Source organism: Salvelinus fontinalis, chromosome 15, assembly GCF_029448725.1.
Source record: "Salvelinus fontinalis isolate EN_2023a chromosome 15, ASM2944872v1, whole genome shotgun sequence".
In the NCBI taxonomy this organism is placed as follows: Eukaryota; Metazoa; Chordata; class Actinopteri; order Salmoniformes; family Salmonidae; genus Salvelinus; species Salvelinus fontinalis.
The window spans coordinates 37,501,279-37,516,862 of record NC_074679.1 but is presented as its reverse complement, the minus strand read 5'-3'; the positions used below and the strand labels follow the sequence as shown (position 1 = coordinate 37,516,862).

The 15,584-nt window shown below is 43.7% G+C and overlaps 1 protein-coding gene across 4 annotated transcripts in view; it reads right to left on the bottom strand.

The window, feature by feature from the left end:
* Positions 1–15,584, bottom strand: part of LOC129811910 (A-kinase anchor protein 6-like) — a 184,131-nt gene that overhangs the window by 108,238 nt on the left and 60,309 nt on the right. For all 4 annotated transcript variants that reach the window (XM_055863658.1, XM_055863654.1, XM_055863655.1 and 1 more), the window contains exons 5-7: positions 15,111–15,233; positions 4,849–4,945; positions 2,923–3,098 (exon numbers count right to left, since the gene is read on the bottom strand). In XM_055863658.1, the coding sequence (XP_055719633.1) occupies positions 2,923–3,098; positions 4,849–4,945; positions 15,111–15,233 (396 nt within the window). The remainder of the gene's footprint in view (positions 1–2,922; positions 3,099–4,848; positions 4,946–15,110; positions 15,234–15,584) is intronic.

The window sequence follows — 15,584 nt, the reverse complement described above, 5'->3', positions numbered from 1 at the left end:
ATACTATGTCCTTCCATAACTCTGTGTAAAGCATGCTTAGCTTTGCCTTGTACTGTATGAAATACAAATGCTACCTTCTTCGTCACCATGAACACCAACAGTCTGGTGTGCATCCCAAATGGCACGCTAATCCTTATATAGTGCTCTACTTTTGACCAAAACTCTATGGCCCTGGTCAAATGTAGTGCACTATATAGGGAATAGGGAGCCATTTGGGATGCAGCTCTGGAGTATCATTATTTGCCAGGGGATTTTGAGAAGCAGCAGCTTGTTATTGAGACTGAAGCGTTGAAGTGTTGAAGCTCCGAGCTGTTTATCATTACATGCTCTCTCCTCTCTCTCTCCTCCCTCTCTCCTCTCGCTCTCCTCTCGCTCTCCTCTCTCTCTCCTCTCTCTCTCCTCTCGCTCTCCTCTCGCTCTCCTCTCTCTCTCCTCTCTCTCTCCTCTCGCTCTCCTCTCGCTCTCCTCTCCTCTCGCTCTCCTCTCTCTCCTCTCTCTCTCCTCCCTCTCTCCTCCCTCTCTCCTCTCTCTCTCCTCTCTCTCTCCTCCCTCTCTCCTCTCGCTCTCCTCTCGCTCTCCTCTCTCTCTCCTCTCTCTCTCCTCTCGCTCTCCTCTCGCTCTCCTCTCCTCTCGCTCTCCTCTCTCTCCTCTCTTCTCTCCGCTCTGTGATCTTCCCCAACAATTTAATTAGAGGAGAATAACTAAACAAGACAGGGTTCCCTCAGGATTACCATTTGACCAGCATCCAGCCATGTTAAAAACTTTATGGTCCCATGGAAAATGATTCAGACTCGGGAACATCAACGAGGGAGACGGCAGAGAGGAGCATATGGTCTCCGCAATAACAACAAACCGTTATGGCCGCCAGGAGAGACGCACCTTGCTTTATACACACCTTAATGCGTGGTGGGGGCAACGTTAGTGTCTTCATCTCACACGTTATTACCCCAGTGACATGTCGCATTGCTCTTCTATGTGGCATTTTTACACAGGCTCGAATTAATGACCTCAAAGAGCACCTGTTGTTTTTAGGAACATTAGGAATTAATGGGACACTGGAAAGAAACATCGTCGTCGTAGAAGGAAGCCATTTTCCTATGTTCTCCATTATAACTAGGTTGATGTTTGATTTCACAATAAATTCCCAACGTATAAAGCTTAAGTACATGGGCTATATGAAGTATACAAAGCCCCCATTATAACAAGCTAACATTTCCGCAGCACACGCATTAAAAGAGCATTAAAGAACTTCAGGCGAACCTCCTACGTTGATAATGACTGATGGATGAACAACAAACACGACCTGTTGGACGAGACCTGTGACTTATCATCCCACCATGCGGATGACGTCACCCCGTCATCCATCCATCCCTCCATCCAGAAGATGACACCTCTCATCCTGCTCCCGTCAACATCCTCCTATGGTATTTACCCGACCCCATGCCCCCTCGTCAAAGAGTCAGGACGGGTCTAAACACACAGTGCTGAGAGGAGATTTGTGGCTCCTTCCCTGACCTTCCCCCCACCACAATGGCCGCGCTCTAATTAGGCAATGCATCTGATCGTCATTAACAGCTATGGGATAATGAATCACTGGCTCGTCTCTGTGTTAATTTGCTGTAACCAAGCGGCTAATGGATGTCAGAGCTGACTGATCACACTGATTGTGGTGATTTCTAATTGCAACAAAACAATTTAAAAGCAGCAGGATTATTTATGTCGTCGCCTACGAAGAGGAAATAGGGATGCACGTGCCCACTACTAAAGTAAAATACCTGGAGAGGAGAGGAGGGGAGAGGAGAGGAGAGAGGAGAGGAGAGGAGGGGAGAGGAGAGGAGAGAGGAGAGGAGAGGAGGAGAAGAGAGGAGAGGAGAGAGGAGGAGAGAGGAGAGAGGAGAGGAGAGGAGGAGAGGAGGAGAAGAGAGGAGAGGAGGAGAAGAGAGGAGAGGAGGAGAGGAGAGAGGAGGAGAGAGGAGAGAGGAGAGGAGGAGAGGAGAGGAGGAGAGAGGAGAGGAGGAGAGGAGGAGAGAGGAGAGGAGGGGGGGGGAAGAAAAGGAGACACTGTACAGATAGCCAGCTGGCTATGCTATGCATGGGAGGAAAAAAGGGATTGTGTTTCTCATTTGGTTCAGATGAAGAAGAAGAGATTATGGTCAGAAGAAGGAAGAGCGAGGAGCGATGCTGTGAAGATTGCACCTTCACGTCGCACGGCCCCCTGGGAAATCCAGCCAAGCTGTGCTGGTGCTCTGACATGGCTGCTCATATCCTTCTGATGCACAAACACATTTCTCTCTCTCTCTCTCTGCCTGGGCCTCTCTGGGTAAGTGGAAAGGATGCCTCCTTCCACCAAAATCAGATCTGAGCGTAATTACCAAATCACAATTGGCAATTAAACAATGAGCAATCGTAACCTAGAATGACTACGCCGGTAATTACACATTAAATGCAAGGAACATAAATTGGGTTTCACACATTTTGAGCTACAAATAATTGTGTGTGAATGTTGTGTCTGTTGCCCCCGTGCGTGTGTGTGCGTTTGTTGCATTTTCTCTTGTCAAATTATTCATGCTACCACCACCATTGCTTTAGAGTTCATTTATGAAATATTTCATATTCACATCATGCACAACTACGTGTACCTCCCTCCTTCCCATGCCCAGTAACTTCTAACTGGGAAGCTTTAGCTGTTTCTTATGCTAATAGCAGCAACCCTTCCCATCTCCCCCTTCTGTTTGTTTATTTTGCTGAGTGAGCACTGGATAGCCGTGGGCTAGAGGAAGAGGAGACGAGAGGGAGAGCGGGTGGACTTCAGTCAGTGGCAAGCAGACAGGCACGCGGGCTGGGCAGGCAGGTGGTGGCGGTTGGGAGGTGGGAAATGGGGGATATGAGGGGGGAAATGGAGACTGCATGCAGCCAGTTTACCTTGGGGCTGGCTAGTGGACCCGTGGTCTCTGCCTTCTGAGAGGCCTCAGCCTCAGTGGCCAGGATGTGGGCTTTGATGGCATCCAGAGTGCGCAGCATCCAGCTGTGCTGGCGGCGGATCTGCCTCTGGAGCTCCTGCCACTGGTGTACGGTCATCTGGAGCATGTCCCTCAGGCCTGGACAGATAAAGAGAGAGGGGGGGGGGGGAGAGAGAGAAGATATATTAAAGATAGAAAGGGAGGGAAGAATGTAGGAGACCAAAAGAGAGAGAGAGAAAGAGAAAGAGGGAGGGCGGGGGAAATAAAGAGAGAGAGGGAAGGATGGAGGAGACCCAGAGAGAGAGAGAGAGGGAAAGAACGAGAGAGAGCGAGGCAGGGCGGGGGAAAGAAAGAGAGAGAGAGAGAGGAGAGAAAAAGAGAGATTCGATAAATGAGAGGAATAGCCAACATCCAGTCTTTGGATTATCCAACCAACCCTCTTAAAATCCTTCATTCATGTCTCTGTAGGTACTGATATTTAGCATTTTATTATGATCAACTATTTGACTCATTATCATAATAATTGTATACCTTCTTCATCGGTCTTTAGAAAGGGTTTCCATAGCCCGAGTGAGGTAGGAAGGCGCTTCATTTGATATTACCAGGAATTCTTCAGTGGTCCACCTTGCTCTCTCTATGCTGAACACAGATACCTACGTGATCTGCCCTGTACTATGTTCACTAATGTATATGTACACACCAGTATGTGTACTGCATGTGATGAATCGCTGGTTTATAGTTAATCCCTTCCCACACCTGCAGAGCCATCAGTATGTTACTCCAGCCCTGTCTTTCTACCAGCAGCCATGATTCACCCAAATCCTGTTTGTTCAAAGTAATTAAAAAGTGCAAATCAAGATGAACGAGCCAGGGCAGAATGTGACCCTGTAATCCACACGCACGCACAAAGGCACGCACATATGCATGTACACGCACAAACACACTGACTGTAGTATCTATTGAGTGACTGGCTGCTCAACAATGTCACACACTGCTCATACCTGTGGAATTATCATGACTGATCTGCAGAGTTGCTAGGAAACCGGTATTAGTGTCTGCAGTGCGGGAAGTAGGGGGAGAGATTTGCTAAGAATTGTGGCGTCCAATAGTAAGCGAGTGAAGGTACTAGGAACCAATGCAGATGAGATGTGGATGAAAGAAGGGAGGTAGAGAGAGAGAGAGAAAGAGAGAGAGAGAGAGAGCTGATTCTAGTGAATCACAGTAGGGCTCTTCTCACCTCTCCTCTCTTCTCCTCTCTCCTGTCAGAGCTTTTCAAACAGCTCCAGGATCCTGGAGGCCATCTGCATTTTTAATGGTGGGCAGCTTAAGAGCCAGCGAGGAGACAACTCGCCAACAGGGAGGTCAGCTTAGCGGATTTGTACATTTGCTGAGCGCTTGGCTGGCTGGCTGGCTGGATGCTTTAGGTGAATAATCGGCCCAGCAGAGAGGAGAGAACGTCTGGATGATGGCCTCTGACTCAAGTCCTGCTGTTCCTAATTCCACCTCTCTTCATATACACAGCGCCTCCTCCCTCTCCTTTTCTCTCTCTTACTCCCTCTCTTCGTATACAGTACATGGCACCTCACTCTCTCTACTCACTTTCATTTCTCTCCCTCTCCACCCCTTTCACTCTCCACCTCTCCTCTCTATCATTTCTCGACCCAGTCACAAGCACCAATCTCTCCCAGCCTGCCCGGACTCACTCACTCACTCGCTCAATCCACTGCAGATAGAATGCCATTGGTAATGTATGTTGAAAAAGGCCGTTTCTTTCCCCCTTCCCCTTGCTTGAGAAGCGGTTACTTTAAGATTTATACATTCTGAAGGTCAGTATGTTAATATAAACATTAATAATAAATGTGAGGGTTGAGAGCAGTGAGAGCCGTACCTGATTTGTGGGAGATGATGACTTCCAGCAGCTGCCTGCCTTCTTCCAGTACACAGTCTTTCAGGGAACAGTGACTGTCCACGTTCAGCTTGAAGCTCTGTAGAACCAGACACAACGTATTAGTACACAGTCTTTCAGGGAACAGTGACTGTCCACGTTCAGCTTGAAGCTCTGTAGAACCAGACACAACGTATTAGTACACAGTATTTCAGGGAACAGTGACTGTCCATTTTCAGCTTGAAGCTCTGTAGAACCAGACACAACGTATTAGTACACAGTATTTCAGGGAACAGTGACTGTCCACGGTCAGCTTAAAGCTCTGTACAACCAGACACAATATGACACACATGATGACACCTCACAACAGTCAACTTACTAGATGTTACATGTTCATATCTCTCTATAATAAACAAGATACCACACACACTCAAGCATAAACACATGCAATGTGTTTTTGAACATCAGAACAAAAAAAGAAACATGACAATGATACTAATACTAATTCACACACTAATACACAAAGCACACAAGTGTATAAACTCATATTTAACACCCCTGGTACAATCCCACAAGTCCATGAAATATTGGAACAGAAAATATTAGTATTTGTAAAAAAACAATCCAACATATTGAAACATATTGAAAAAAACTAAATCCAACATAGGCTACTGAGTTTTTGTTTTGTTTTAAGGGACGATTCACAATCTCTTTAAAAAAAATACAACCCTAGAACCCCACAGTCCCACTGCTACACTTCTCTCAATAAAATACAGTCCCCTCTCCCTCAATAACAGCAATGGGCAACTTGGCAACTGGTGGTTCCCCTTTTTTAAGCCCATGGACCAATTTATTAAATTATTTTAGGAACTCAGTCGGGGTCTCAACTTACTGTTGAGAGTTAGAATAATAGAATATACAAGATCCAATTTCAAAATGTGGTTGTGCATCAGCAGTCGCTCAATTAGCCCATGTCAGCAAAACATTTTTAGATTGGTAAGTTAGTCTAGCGGCCAGCTATCTAAACTTGTAGTAATCATGGTCGAGTTACCAACTGGGGTGGGGCCAATTGACCATCAGTTATCATATTAAAAACTGCAAACATTTGCTTCCACCCTATGGTAAAATGTGTAGAATTGCAGGAAATTTGCAGTAAAATTGCAAAATCTTCTCTTTGTCCCATGGCAAAATTTGTAGAATTCCAACAAACTTGCTTTAAAACGGCAACATCTTCTCTATGCCCCATGGCAACTGTTCAGAATTGCAAGAAATTAACTTTAAAATGTAAATATTTTCTCTTCGCTGTCATGGGGGGGAAATGTTTTGCTCGCAAGGTGGGGGGTATGGATGTGAGTACGCAGACCCACGAGCTAATGCGACCCCTCATGATGATTTCAGATTTTTTGTGGCCCACACCCCATCAAAGTTGCTCTAGAATCCCCCTCTTCCAACAGATTACTCTGCTGCCCTAGGCGAGACAAAAAAAATGCAGTTCCTACAAGAATAGTCCCAGTAAGCTAAATAACGTTGAAAAGACGTCTAAAATACGTATTTTCCAGACGTTGAAGGTATTCAATTTATATTCTGAATGAAAGGTAAAATATTTGTATTTTTCGGACGTTGAAATCAGGTTAATTTTCAGTTCTGAATGAAAGTTGAAAATATGTATTTTCCAGACGATGAAAATACATATTTTCTGGACGTTGAAAACAAGTTCATTTTCGGTTCTGAAGGAAAGTTGTAATTTATAGACGTCTACGTTTGGACCAAATCAAGGCTGGTCCAGACTGGACAAAACTTGACCCAAACATAGACATCTATAATTGGTTCAGATTTAGTCTAGACCGGACCAAAAAACAACGTCCATGGACGTGGAAAACAAGGCCAGTCCGGACTGCACAAAAAAAAGTCGGTCCGTGCTTACTGAGGTATAGCCTACAGCAGGGATGGGCAACTCCAGTCCTCGGGGGCCGTCCCTAATCAACACAGCGGATGAAACTAATTGCATCCTAAACTGAAGATCATGATTAGTTGATTATTACTATCAGATGTGTTAGCTGGGGCTGGGGCCAAAGTGTGACACTAATCAGGCCCCAGAGGACTGGAGTTGCCCACCCCTGGCCTACATGGTCGCCTGAAATGTTATTTTAGGAATATGGTAGGCCTACTGTTTGTAAAACACCAAAAAAAAGATGGCCGATCCAGACAGAACCAAAAAAAGACGTTGGCGTCAATACATGCTTAATGGAGTGTAGCCTACCATCTTGGCCTGCAATAGAATTTTATGAATGCCCATCCATGTTGTAGGCCCACTGTTTGTATTGGCTATACTCGTCCTGATTCCTGTGACTAATCAATTTAAGCTCTAAATATCAGCTACCCAACTTTATCAGTTGAGTTATCCTCAGCTTATTTGCAATGAGTTTACACAGCGGGAAAATGTAGAAGTATTTTCTTTTTTGCTATGATCAGCTCGTAAAACATGAGTGATACAAACTTGAAACCACTGATCATGACAATTTAGCCCACAGGATGAAACTCTTGGACAGCAGTTGTGAGTAGCCTGATTGTCCATTCCATACTGTCAATTTCACTTTGACCTGTCCTGTTTTTAGGATATGTTGTTTGTTAACATGTCAGCACATTTTCATATATTTTATTTGATCGGGTGCCATTTAGGGTAGGCTATTTGATCGTAGAAACCTGCACAATGTAAAAAGTTTCTGTCTCACTACATTGTCATACATTTTATCTCCAGCCTGTAGGCTACAGAAAATGCTACATGCTCTTATGCTATATCTGATACATGATTCATGTCAGATCATTTTTTTGACGGAATGTTGGTGGAGCACTGCAGCGATGCATCTCTTCCACCCTGGAGACGCGCGCTCGGAATGGACAAGATACATATTTTGCGTCCCTGCCTTTGACAAAGTGGGAGCTGCTTATCATAGGGCAGCATCAGTGCTCACCTAAAAATCACATAGGCCACTGGTTGAGAGAAATTGTCATTGTTTTTGGGCAGAATTATGTGCATTTTTATGTGTTGTTGGAGGTACATCTTAGTCAGTTTAGTTCAAAATGCCGCCCTCGTCAATCTGCCGCCATAGGCGGCCATCCTAATCCTGCCTAATGAGTGGGCCGACCCTGCTTAAAGGGATCTATCATCCACCCATCCCCTAACTCTCCAACTTGTTCAATATTCCCCCAAGCGCCCTTATTACTGTGATGTCTCAATTCCGGTATTGTTATTCTCTTTAAAAATACCCCAAACACTCCTCTTTCTCTCTCCCGTCTCTCTTTCCCCCAATACTCTTCCCCCTCCATCCCATCTCTCCGTGGGTGCTGCTATGAAAACTTTCATGTTGATTGGTTTTGATAATACCCAAGGAGCCGGTGCAGAGCCGAGTGCTCTCGTGGTGCTAAGAGTAATCAAAGTGGAGAGAGAGAGATATGGGGAGTGAGAGAGAGAGAGAGAGAGAGAGAGAGAGAGATGGAGAGTGAAAGAGAGGGAGAGAACATTATGCTGGGACCTGGAGGGAGGTGGGGCTGTGCTTTTGAAGATGTGATGGGTGGTTAGGGGGTGGAGGGAGGTGGGGGTTGGAGAGGGTCGAGGATGTGCGTACAGAGGGGGGTGAATCAAGAGGGGGGGCAGAGGGGTCCCAGGGGAGTGATGCAGCGAGGCGCCTGGAGCCATCTTCGCCTTAGATTCTCATCTCCTCAGATCTTGGGCCGGCCTGTTGCTGGCGATTAGGGCCTGGTGTGATCTGACCAGCATGCTGAAGGTGTGCCGAGCCAACACAGCCCTGGCTAACTGTATCTGACGGCCTGCCGCCGAGGAAGCAGGGAGAGGAGCAAAGAATGCGGCCCAGCTCTACTCCGCTGGGCGAGATGGATGAAGGGGAATGGGACACCGCATTAACTAAAAGATGCCCTCGTTGACTCGCTCTAACGCTGATCCAGGGACAGCAAAACAGCCAAGATGGAGTTGTTCACACTCAAAGCAAAGCCCCGTCAGCAATGGCACGTTATTCCTTATATAATGGCACCCTATTCCCTATAGTGCCTTCAGAAAGCATACATACCCCTTGATGTATTGCACATTTTGTTTTATTACAGCCTGAATTCAAAATAAATTAAATGTATATATTTTTTTACCTATCTACACACAATACCCCATAATGAAAAAGTGAAAACATGCTTTTAGACAATTTTGAAATGTATTGAAAATGAAATAGATAAATATCTCATTTACATAAGTATTCACACCACTGAGTCAACACGTTACCGTCACCTTTGGCATCGATTACAGATGATAATCTGTCTGGGTAAATATCTAAGAGCTTTGCACACCTGGATTGAACAATATTTGCACATTATTTTTTTATTTAATCTTCAAGCTCTGTCAAGTTGGTTGTTAATCATTGCTAGTCAACCATTTTCAGGTCTTGTTAGAGATTTAAGTCAAAACTGTAACCAGGCCAACATTCACTGTTGTCTTGGTAAGCAACTCCAGTGTAGATTTGACCTTGTGTTTTAGGTTACTATCCCGCTGAAAGATGAATTTATCTCCCAGTGTCTGAACCAGGTTTTCCTCTAGGATTTTGCCTGTACTTAGTTCTATTCCGGTTATTTTTATCCCAAAAAACTCCCTACTGTAGTCCTTGCCGGTGGCAAGCATACCCATAACATGGTGCAGCCACCACCATACTTGAAAATATGAAGAGTCGTACTCAGTAATGTTTTATATTGGATTTAACCCAAACATAACGCTTTGTATTCAGGACATTAAGTTAATATCTTTGCTACATTTTGTGCAGTTTTACTTTAACGCCATATTGCAAACATGACGCATGTTTTGTAATATTTGTATTCTGTCCATGCTTCCTTCTTTTCACTCTGTCATTTAAGTTAGTATTGTGGAGTAACTACAATGTTGTTGATCCATCCTCAGTTTTTTCCTATCATAGCCATTCAACTCTGTAACTGTTGGCCTCATGGTGAAATCCCTTATCAGTTTCCTTCCTCTCCGGCAATACTGGATGTATTGATACACCATCCAAAGGGTAATTAATAACCACCATGCTCAAAGGGATATTCAGTATCTGCTTTTTAAATGTTTACTCATCTACCAATATGTGCCCTACTTTGCGAGGCATTGGAAAACCTCCCTGGTCTTTGTGGTTGAATCTGTGTTTGAAATTCACTGGTCAACTGAGGGACCTTACAGATAATTGTATGTGTGGGGTACAGAGATGACCTAGTCATTCAAGAATCATGTTAAACACTATTTTTGCACACAGAGTGAGTCCATGCAACTTATGTGACTTGTTACTCCATGCAGCGGTGTAAAGTACTTCAGTGAAAATACTTTAATGTACTACTTAAATCGTTTTTGAGGGGTATCTGTACTTTACTATTTATATTTTTGACAAAATTATATACTTTTTACTCTACACATTTTCTCTGACACACAAAAGTACTCGTTACATTTTGAATGCTTAGCAGGACAGGAAAATAATCAAATTCACGCACTTATCAAGAGAACATCCCTGGACGTCCCTACTGCCTCTGATCTGGTGGACTCACTAAACACATGCTTCATTTGTAAATGATGTCTGAGTGTTGAAGTGTGCCCCTGGTTATCCATACATTTTTAAAAAAGAAAGAAAATGGTGCCATCTGGTTCGCTTAATATAAGGAATTAGAAATGAGTTATATTTTTACTTTTGATACTTAAGTATATTAAAAACCAAATACTTTTAGACTTTTACTCGAGTAGTATTTTACTGGGTGACTTTCACTTTTACTTGAGTCATTTTCTTTTAAGGTATCTTTACTTTTACTCAAGTATGATAATTGGGTATTTTTTCCACCACTGAGTCCATGCAATTTATTATGTGACTTGTTAAGAAAAGTTTTATTCCTAAACGTATTTAAGCTTGCCATAACAAAGGGGTTGAATACTTACTGACTCAAGACATTTCAGCTTTTCATTTTTTATTAATTTGCAAACATTTCTAAAAACAGAAATCCACGTTGACATTATGGGGTATTGTGGGTAGGCAACTGACACAAAATCTCAATATAATCCATTTTAAATTCAGGCTGTAACACAACAAAAAATGTGGAAAAAGTCAAGGAGTGTGAATACTTTCTGAAGGTACTGTATATAGTGCACCCTATCCCCTATATAGAGCACCACTTTGAAAGCAGTGCACTATACAGGGGAGAAGGTGGATAAGGTGCCATTTGGGACGCAAACCCAAAACATCTGATGCTGATCCATATACTGTAAGAGGTGTGACCAAGAGACCACACACAAAAAAATGTAGTTGTTTCGACTAAATATTACTAAGGAACTGGTTCCACAGTCTTTTTTTTTGTTTACTAACCTTTCGGTCAAAGTGTTACCTGAACTTAACATTTTGAGTTGGCCCAAACGTAGCTCCAACATGACAAAACGTATGCAAAACAATCTGTCAACTTAAAATGATGCATTTGCTTAAATAGTCTCATATGTTCATTCAACTATAAAATTATTATTTGGGCATTTTACCTAAACAAAGGCAGTGGAACTAGTTACACACACACGGTGTGGAATGTTTTCAAATTACATATTTGACATACATTGACATTCGTGATTACATTGTGCATGTTCATTTATACGGTAATTCATATTCAACATGTCATCACCTGGGATTTGAACTCAAAACCTCTTGGTTAAAAGCATTCCAATCTTCAGTGATGAGAGAAGAGTCAGATTAACAGAATAACAGATTAATTGACACAGACATGGTGTCGTAGCAGGAAGATAGGAATGCCATGAACCAAGAGGTTGTGAGTTCAAATCCCAGGTGATGACATGTTGATAATAATTACTGTATAAATGAACATGCACAATTGAGTCATGTATGTCAACGTGTGTCAAATGTAGGCTGAAAACATTGTATGTTAAAAGCACAGTTTGAGTGTGTGCGTGTGGAACCAGTTGCACAGCCTTTTTTAGTTAAGATGCCCAATTGTTAATTTATAATTGAATGAACACATGAGATAAGCTGAGCAAACACATCATTTTAAATTGACTGCATTTTTGACCAAGTTCTCAATTTAGAGCTAAGTTTGGGCCAACAGTTTTTAGTTCAGGTAACACTTGGACCTAAAAGTTGATTAAACAAAAAAAAAAGTCTGTGGAACCAGTTACTTAATAATAATCAGTTGAAAGAACTACATTTGTGGGTGTTTTTGACGTTTTTTTTTTTTTTTACAGTGTATTCATGTTAAAGTGGATTCTTCCATTCTTTTTTGGGCATAATTTACAAAAACATACCTACCTAGATATAACGGGAGTGAATTACCGTACCATGTATAATACTCCGATTCAAGTACTACGCTGCAATCTTTAAATGAGACAGAGAAAATCCAGTAAACTTGATGCCACCAGCGATGAGGGGATATGGGCCTGTGACAGATGGTCACCTGAAGGTATTCGTCAGAGATGACAAGGTAACATCTCCTGGCTGGTGGATTTATGATCCCCCAGATGGACAGGGGATTGATAGCCTCTCGGCTCTGTGATAGCTTAGAACAAGTCAACACTAATACATTATAACTAGATATCTACCACTGGTGGAAGGAAGTCACATTGAAGTATTTCACAACAGATTATAAAGTATTACAAATTATAATATTGTTTTTATTCCGAGATTCAACCGTATGTTATTAAGTGAAAATGTAGAAGGGCATAGAATAGAACACTACGCTATCCATCACACTGTGATATAGGGTATAGCTCTCTACCATGCTGTCTAGATAATGTATGTCTACAGTGTTTATAATAAAACATTGACAGTTGTCGATGATGACCGGCCGTCTAATCTTTTATGAGAAAAGGTAACAGTTTATGCTTTATGCATGCCACATCTTGAAACTGACATTGTTGATAAATTGTTGACAAATAGTTCATAAACAGTTGATAAATAGTTATTTGAAATTCCCTTTATTACTGTACTTGTTCAAAATTGGTACCAATCGTTTAATAATTAATGATGAAATGTTTATACCATATAAACGAAGAAAATATCATAGGGTTTCTATTTATACTGTGATACAGACAGTATCCGTGTTTGCTGTATGATATGATCTGATATATATTCCATGATGTGTCCAGTGGAGCAGGCAGACTGCAGTGCAGCAGCAAAGAGCATGTGGCCCAAACCGCACCCTATTCCCAACATATTTGTGTACTAGTTTTGACCAGAGCCCACTATATAGGGAATAGGGTACCCTTTGGGATGCAACCAGAGAGTTTAGCAGCAGAGACTGGGGGGCTCTGGGTGGATTTAGCTGGGGGCAGGTGGGTTATTGCTGATTTGACACCTCTAGATGTGCTACAGTATGAAGCCGCTGGAACTCGAGCCCCTCGCTCCCCTCGCCTCGCTCCTCTGCTCGCTACTCTGCTCGCCTCGCTCCTCTATGGTTTAGGCTGAGGCGAGAGGACTGTAATCCCCACATCACCTCACACAGACAGACACACAGACAGGGCAGAGCCGTCATCTCACCGAGACAGAGGGAGAGTTGAAGAACGCCGCCATGTCTGGGCGCGTCTGGGGATGTGGAGGGGCAGGGCTCACACACACACACACACATACAGACACACACAGGTTGGGATGGAATTAAAGCCTGCGGAGGTGTAGTGGAGGATGGTGTTACCGAGGCTCAGAGGTTGGAGGGGAGGTGGGAGTTGGGAAGGCTAAGTTAGAAGACATGTGGAAATGAATCGGCTCCGAGGAAGATACCTGGCTACTAACATAATAACAACATCAGCTAAAAAAGTGGCTTGGCATTTTATTTCCAATTCTATTTGATCAGATTTTTAAAATGTATTTACATTAGCATATTTTCGAGTAGAGTATCGTATAGCTAAATGTGATGACATTGAAATGTTACATACAAGTGGTTCCTGAGAGAGAGAGAGAGAGAGAGAGAGAGAGAGAGAGAGAGAGAGAGAGAGAGAGAGAGAGATGGGGTTGTATCTATATATTTTCCTGTGTAACTGTCTATGTGTTAAGGGTTGTGACACCCCCTGGCTAGTGTCAACCCCCCACCCCCTCTCTCTAACTGGGGGGCCTCTTGTCCTGACTGTTCATTTGCCACCGGTGCAGAGTGGCCTCGTTAATGTGATTCAAAGAGCTGGATCGGCCATCAAGCTCAATCAATAGCCGTTTCATTTTGCGCCATCTCTCAATGCCTTATAAAGAGGAGTCCGCTCGGCCTGGGCTCGCAGACCTCTCGTTACCGTGCTCCCAGGGGCCCCGGAAAGCAGGGCAGCTCGCCGCCGCGCTCAGCAAGACTCATCCCCTGAAAACCCAACCCCCACCACAACGCCAAGTGCCAGCTGGAGCCCAACCCCAAAAACATTCAATTGGGAGCAGCTCCCCTCAGCGGCCCTGGAGCACAGGTTGACTGAGGAAAACAAGTGCGTCTGGTAGGGCCGTCTCAATCGATACTAACATTTGAAGCTCATCCCAGTAAAACATAACTACATCTTCTTTCCCCATGCCCCAAAATGACAAACGTGGCTGCCCTGCTCCACAACAAACCTCTGATGCTGGTGGAGATATACAGTATGTACACAGTCACACACACACAGTTTTGTACAAGGTTAGTGATAAAATACAAATGCGTGTGTACTCGGTGTTCGTGTTGTTGGCATGAAGAACAGAGTATATACATGTTTATATATACATGTATACATATGCAGAGAGGCAGTCAGCAGGGAGCTATGCCAATACATATTTGCTGGTCTCTATGGATGTATGCAAATGTGTGTGGAAAGTGTGAATGTGTGTATGTTTGTGTGTGCGTGTGTGTGTGTGTGTGGATGTACGAGTGTGTGTGCGTGTGCGCGCCTGCACATTTGTTTGCTCTTGAGAGTGTGAGTGATTGCGAGGATGCAGCATGTCTCGTTGTTTACATCCACATGCAGTTAGGCCCTGTGTACGTTAATCTCTGTAAGCCTGTTTGCTTTTTGCATGTGTGTGCACGAGAGGGAGAGAGAGGCAAAGAGGGAGAGATATAGACAGAGAGAGCATGCTATTTTGTCTCGATCTCTATATTTTGGGTAGTGTGTGTGTGTGTGTGTGTGTGTGTGTGTGTGTGTGTGTGTGTGTGTGTGTGTGTGTGTGTGTGTGTGTGTGTGTGTGTGTGTGTGTGTGTGTGTGTGTGTGTGTGTGTGTGTGTGTGTGTGTGTGTGTGTGTCTCACCAGGTGTGTCTCCAGGTAGAGCTTGAGGCTGTCCATTTCAGCTTTGGGTGGCGTCCAGTTCTCTGTGGTCTCCAGGGCTTCCCTCAGCCAGCAGATAAACTCATCTAGTTTGCTCACAAAGCCCTAAGAGAGAGAGAGAGAGAGAGAGAGAGAAAGGGAGAGAGAGAGAGACAGAGAGACAGAGAGACAGAGAGAGAGAAAGGGAGAGAGAGAGAGAGAGACACACAGAGAGACAGAGGGAGAGAGAGAGAAAGGGAGAGAGAGAGAGACAGAGAGACAGAGAAAGAGACACACAGAGAGAGAGCGACACAGAGAGACAAAGGGAGAGAGAAAGGGACAGAGACAGAGAAAGAGAGAGAGAGGTAGGATTGTCAGTGATGCCACATCCACAGACACTAAAGTCAATCTACAGCAGTGACTCCAGTCCTGTTGTTTAGTGATATTTCACCTCTTGAGTTAAAACTACCAACATTG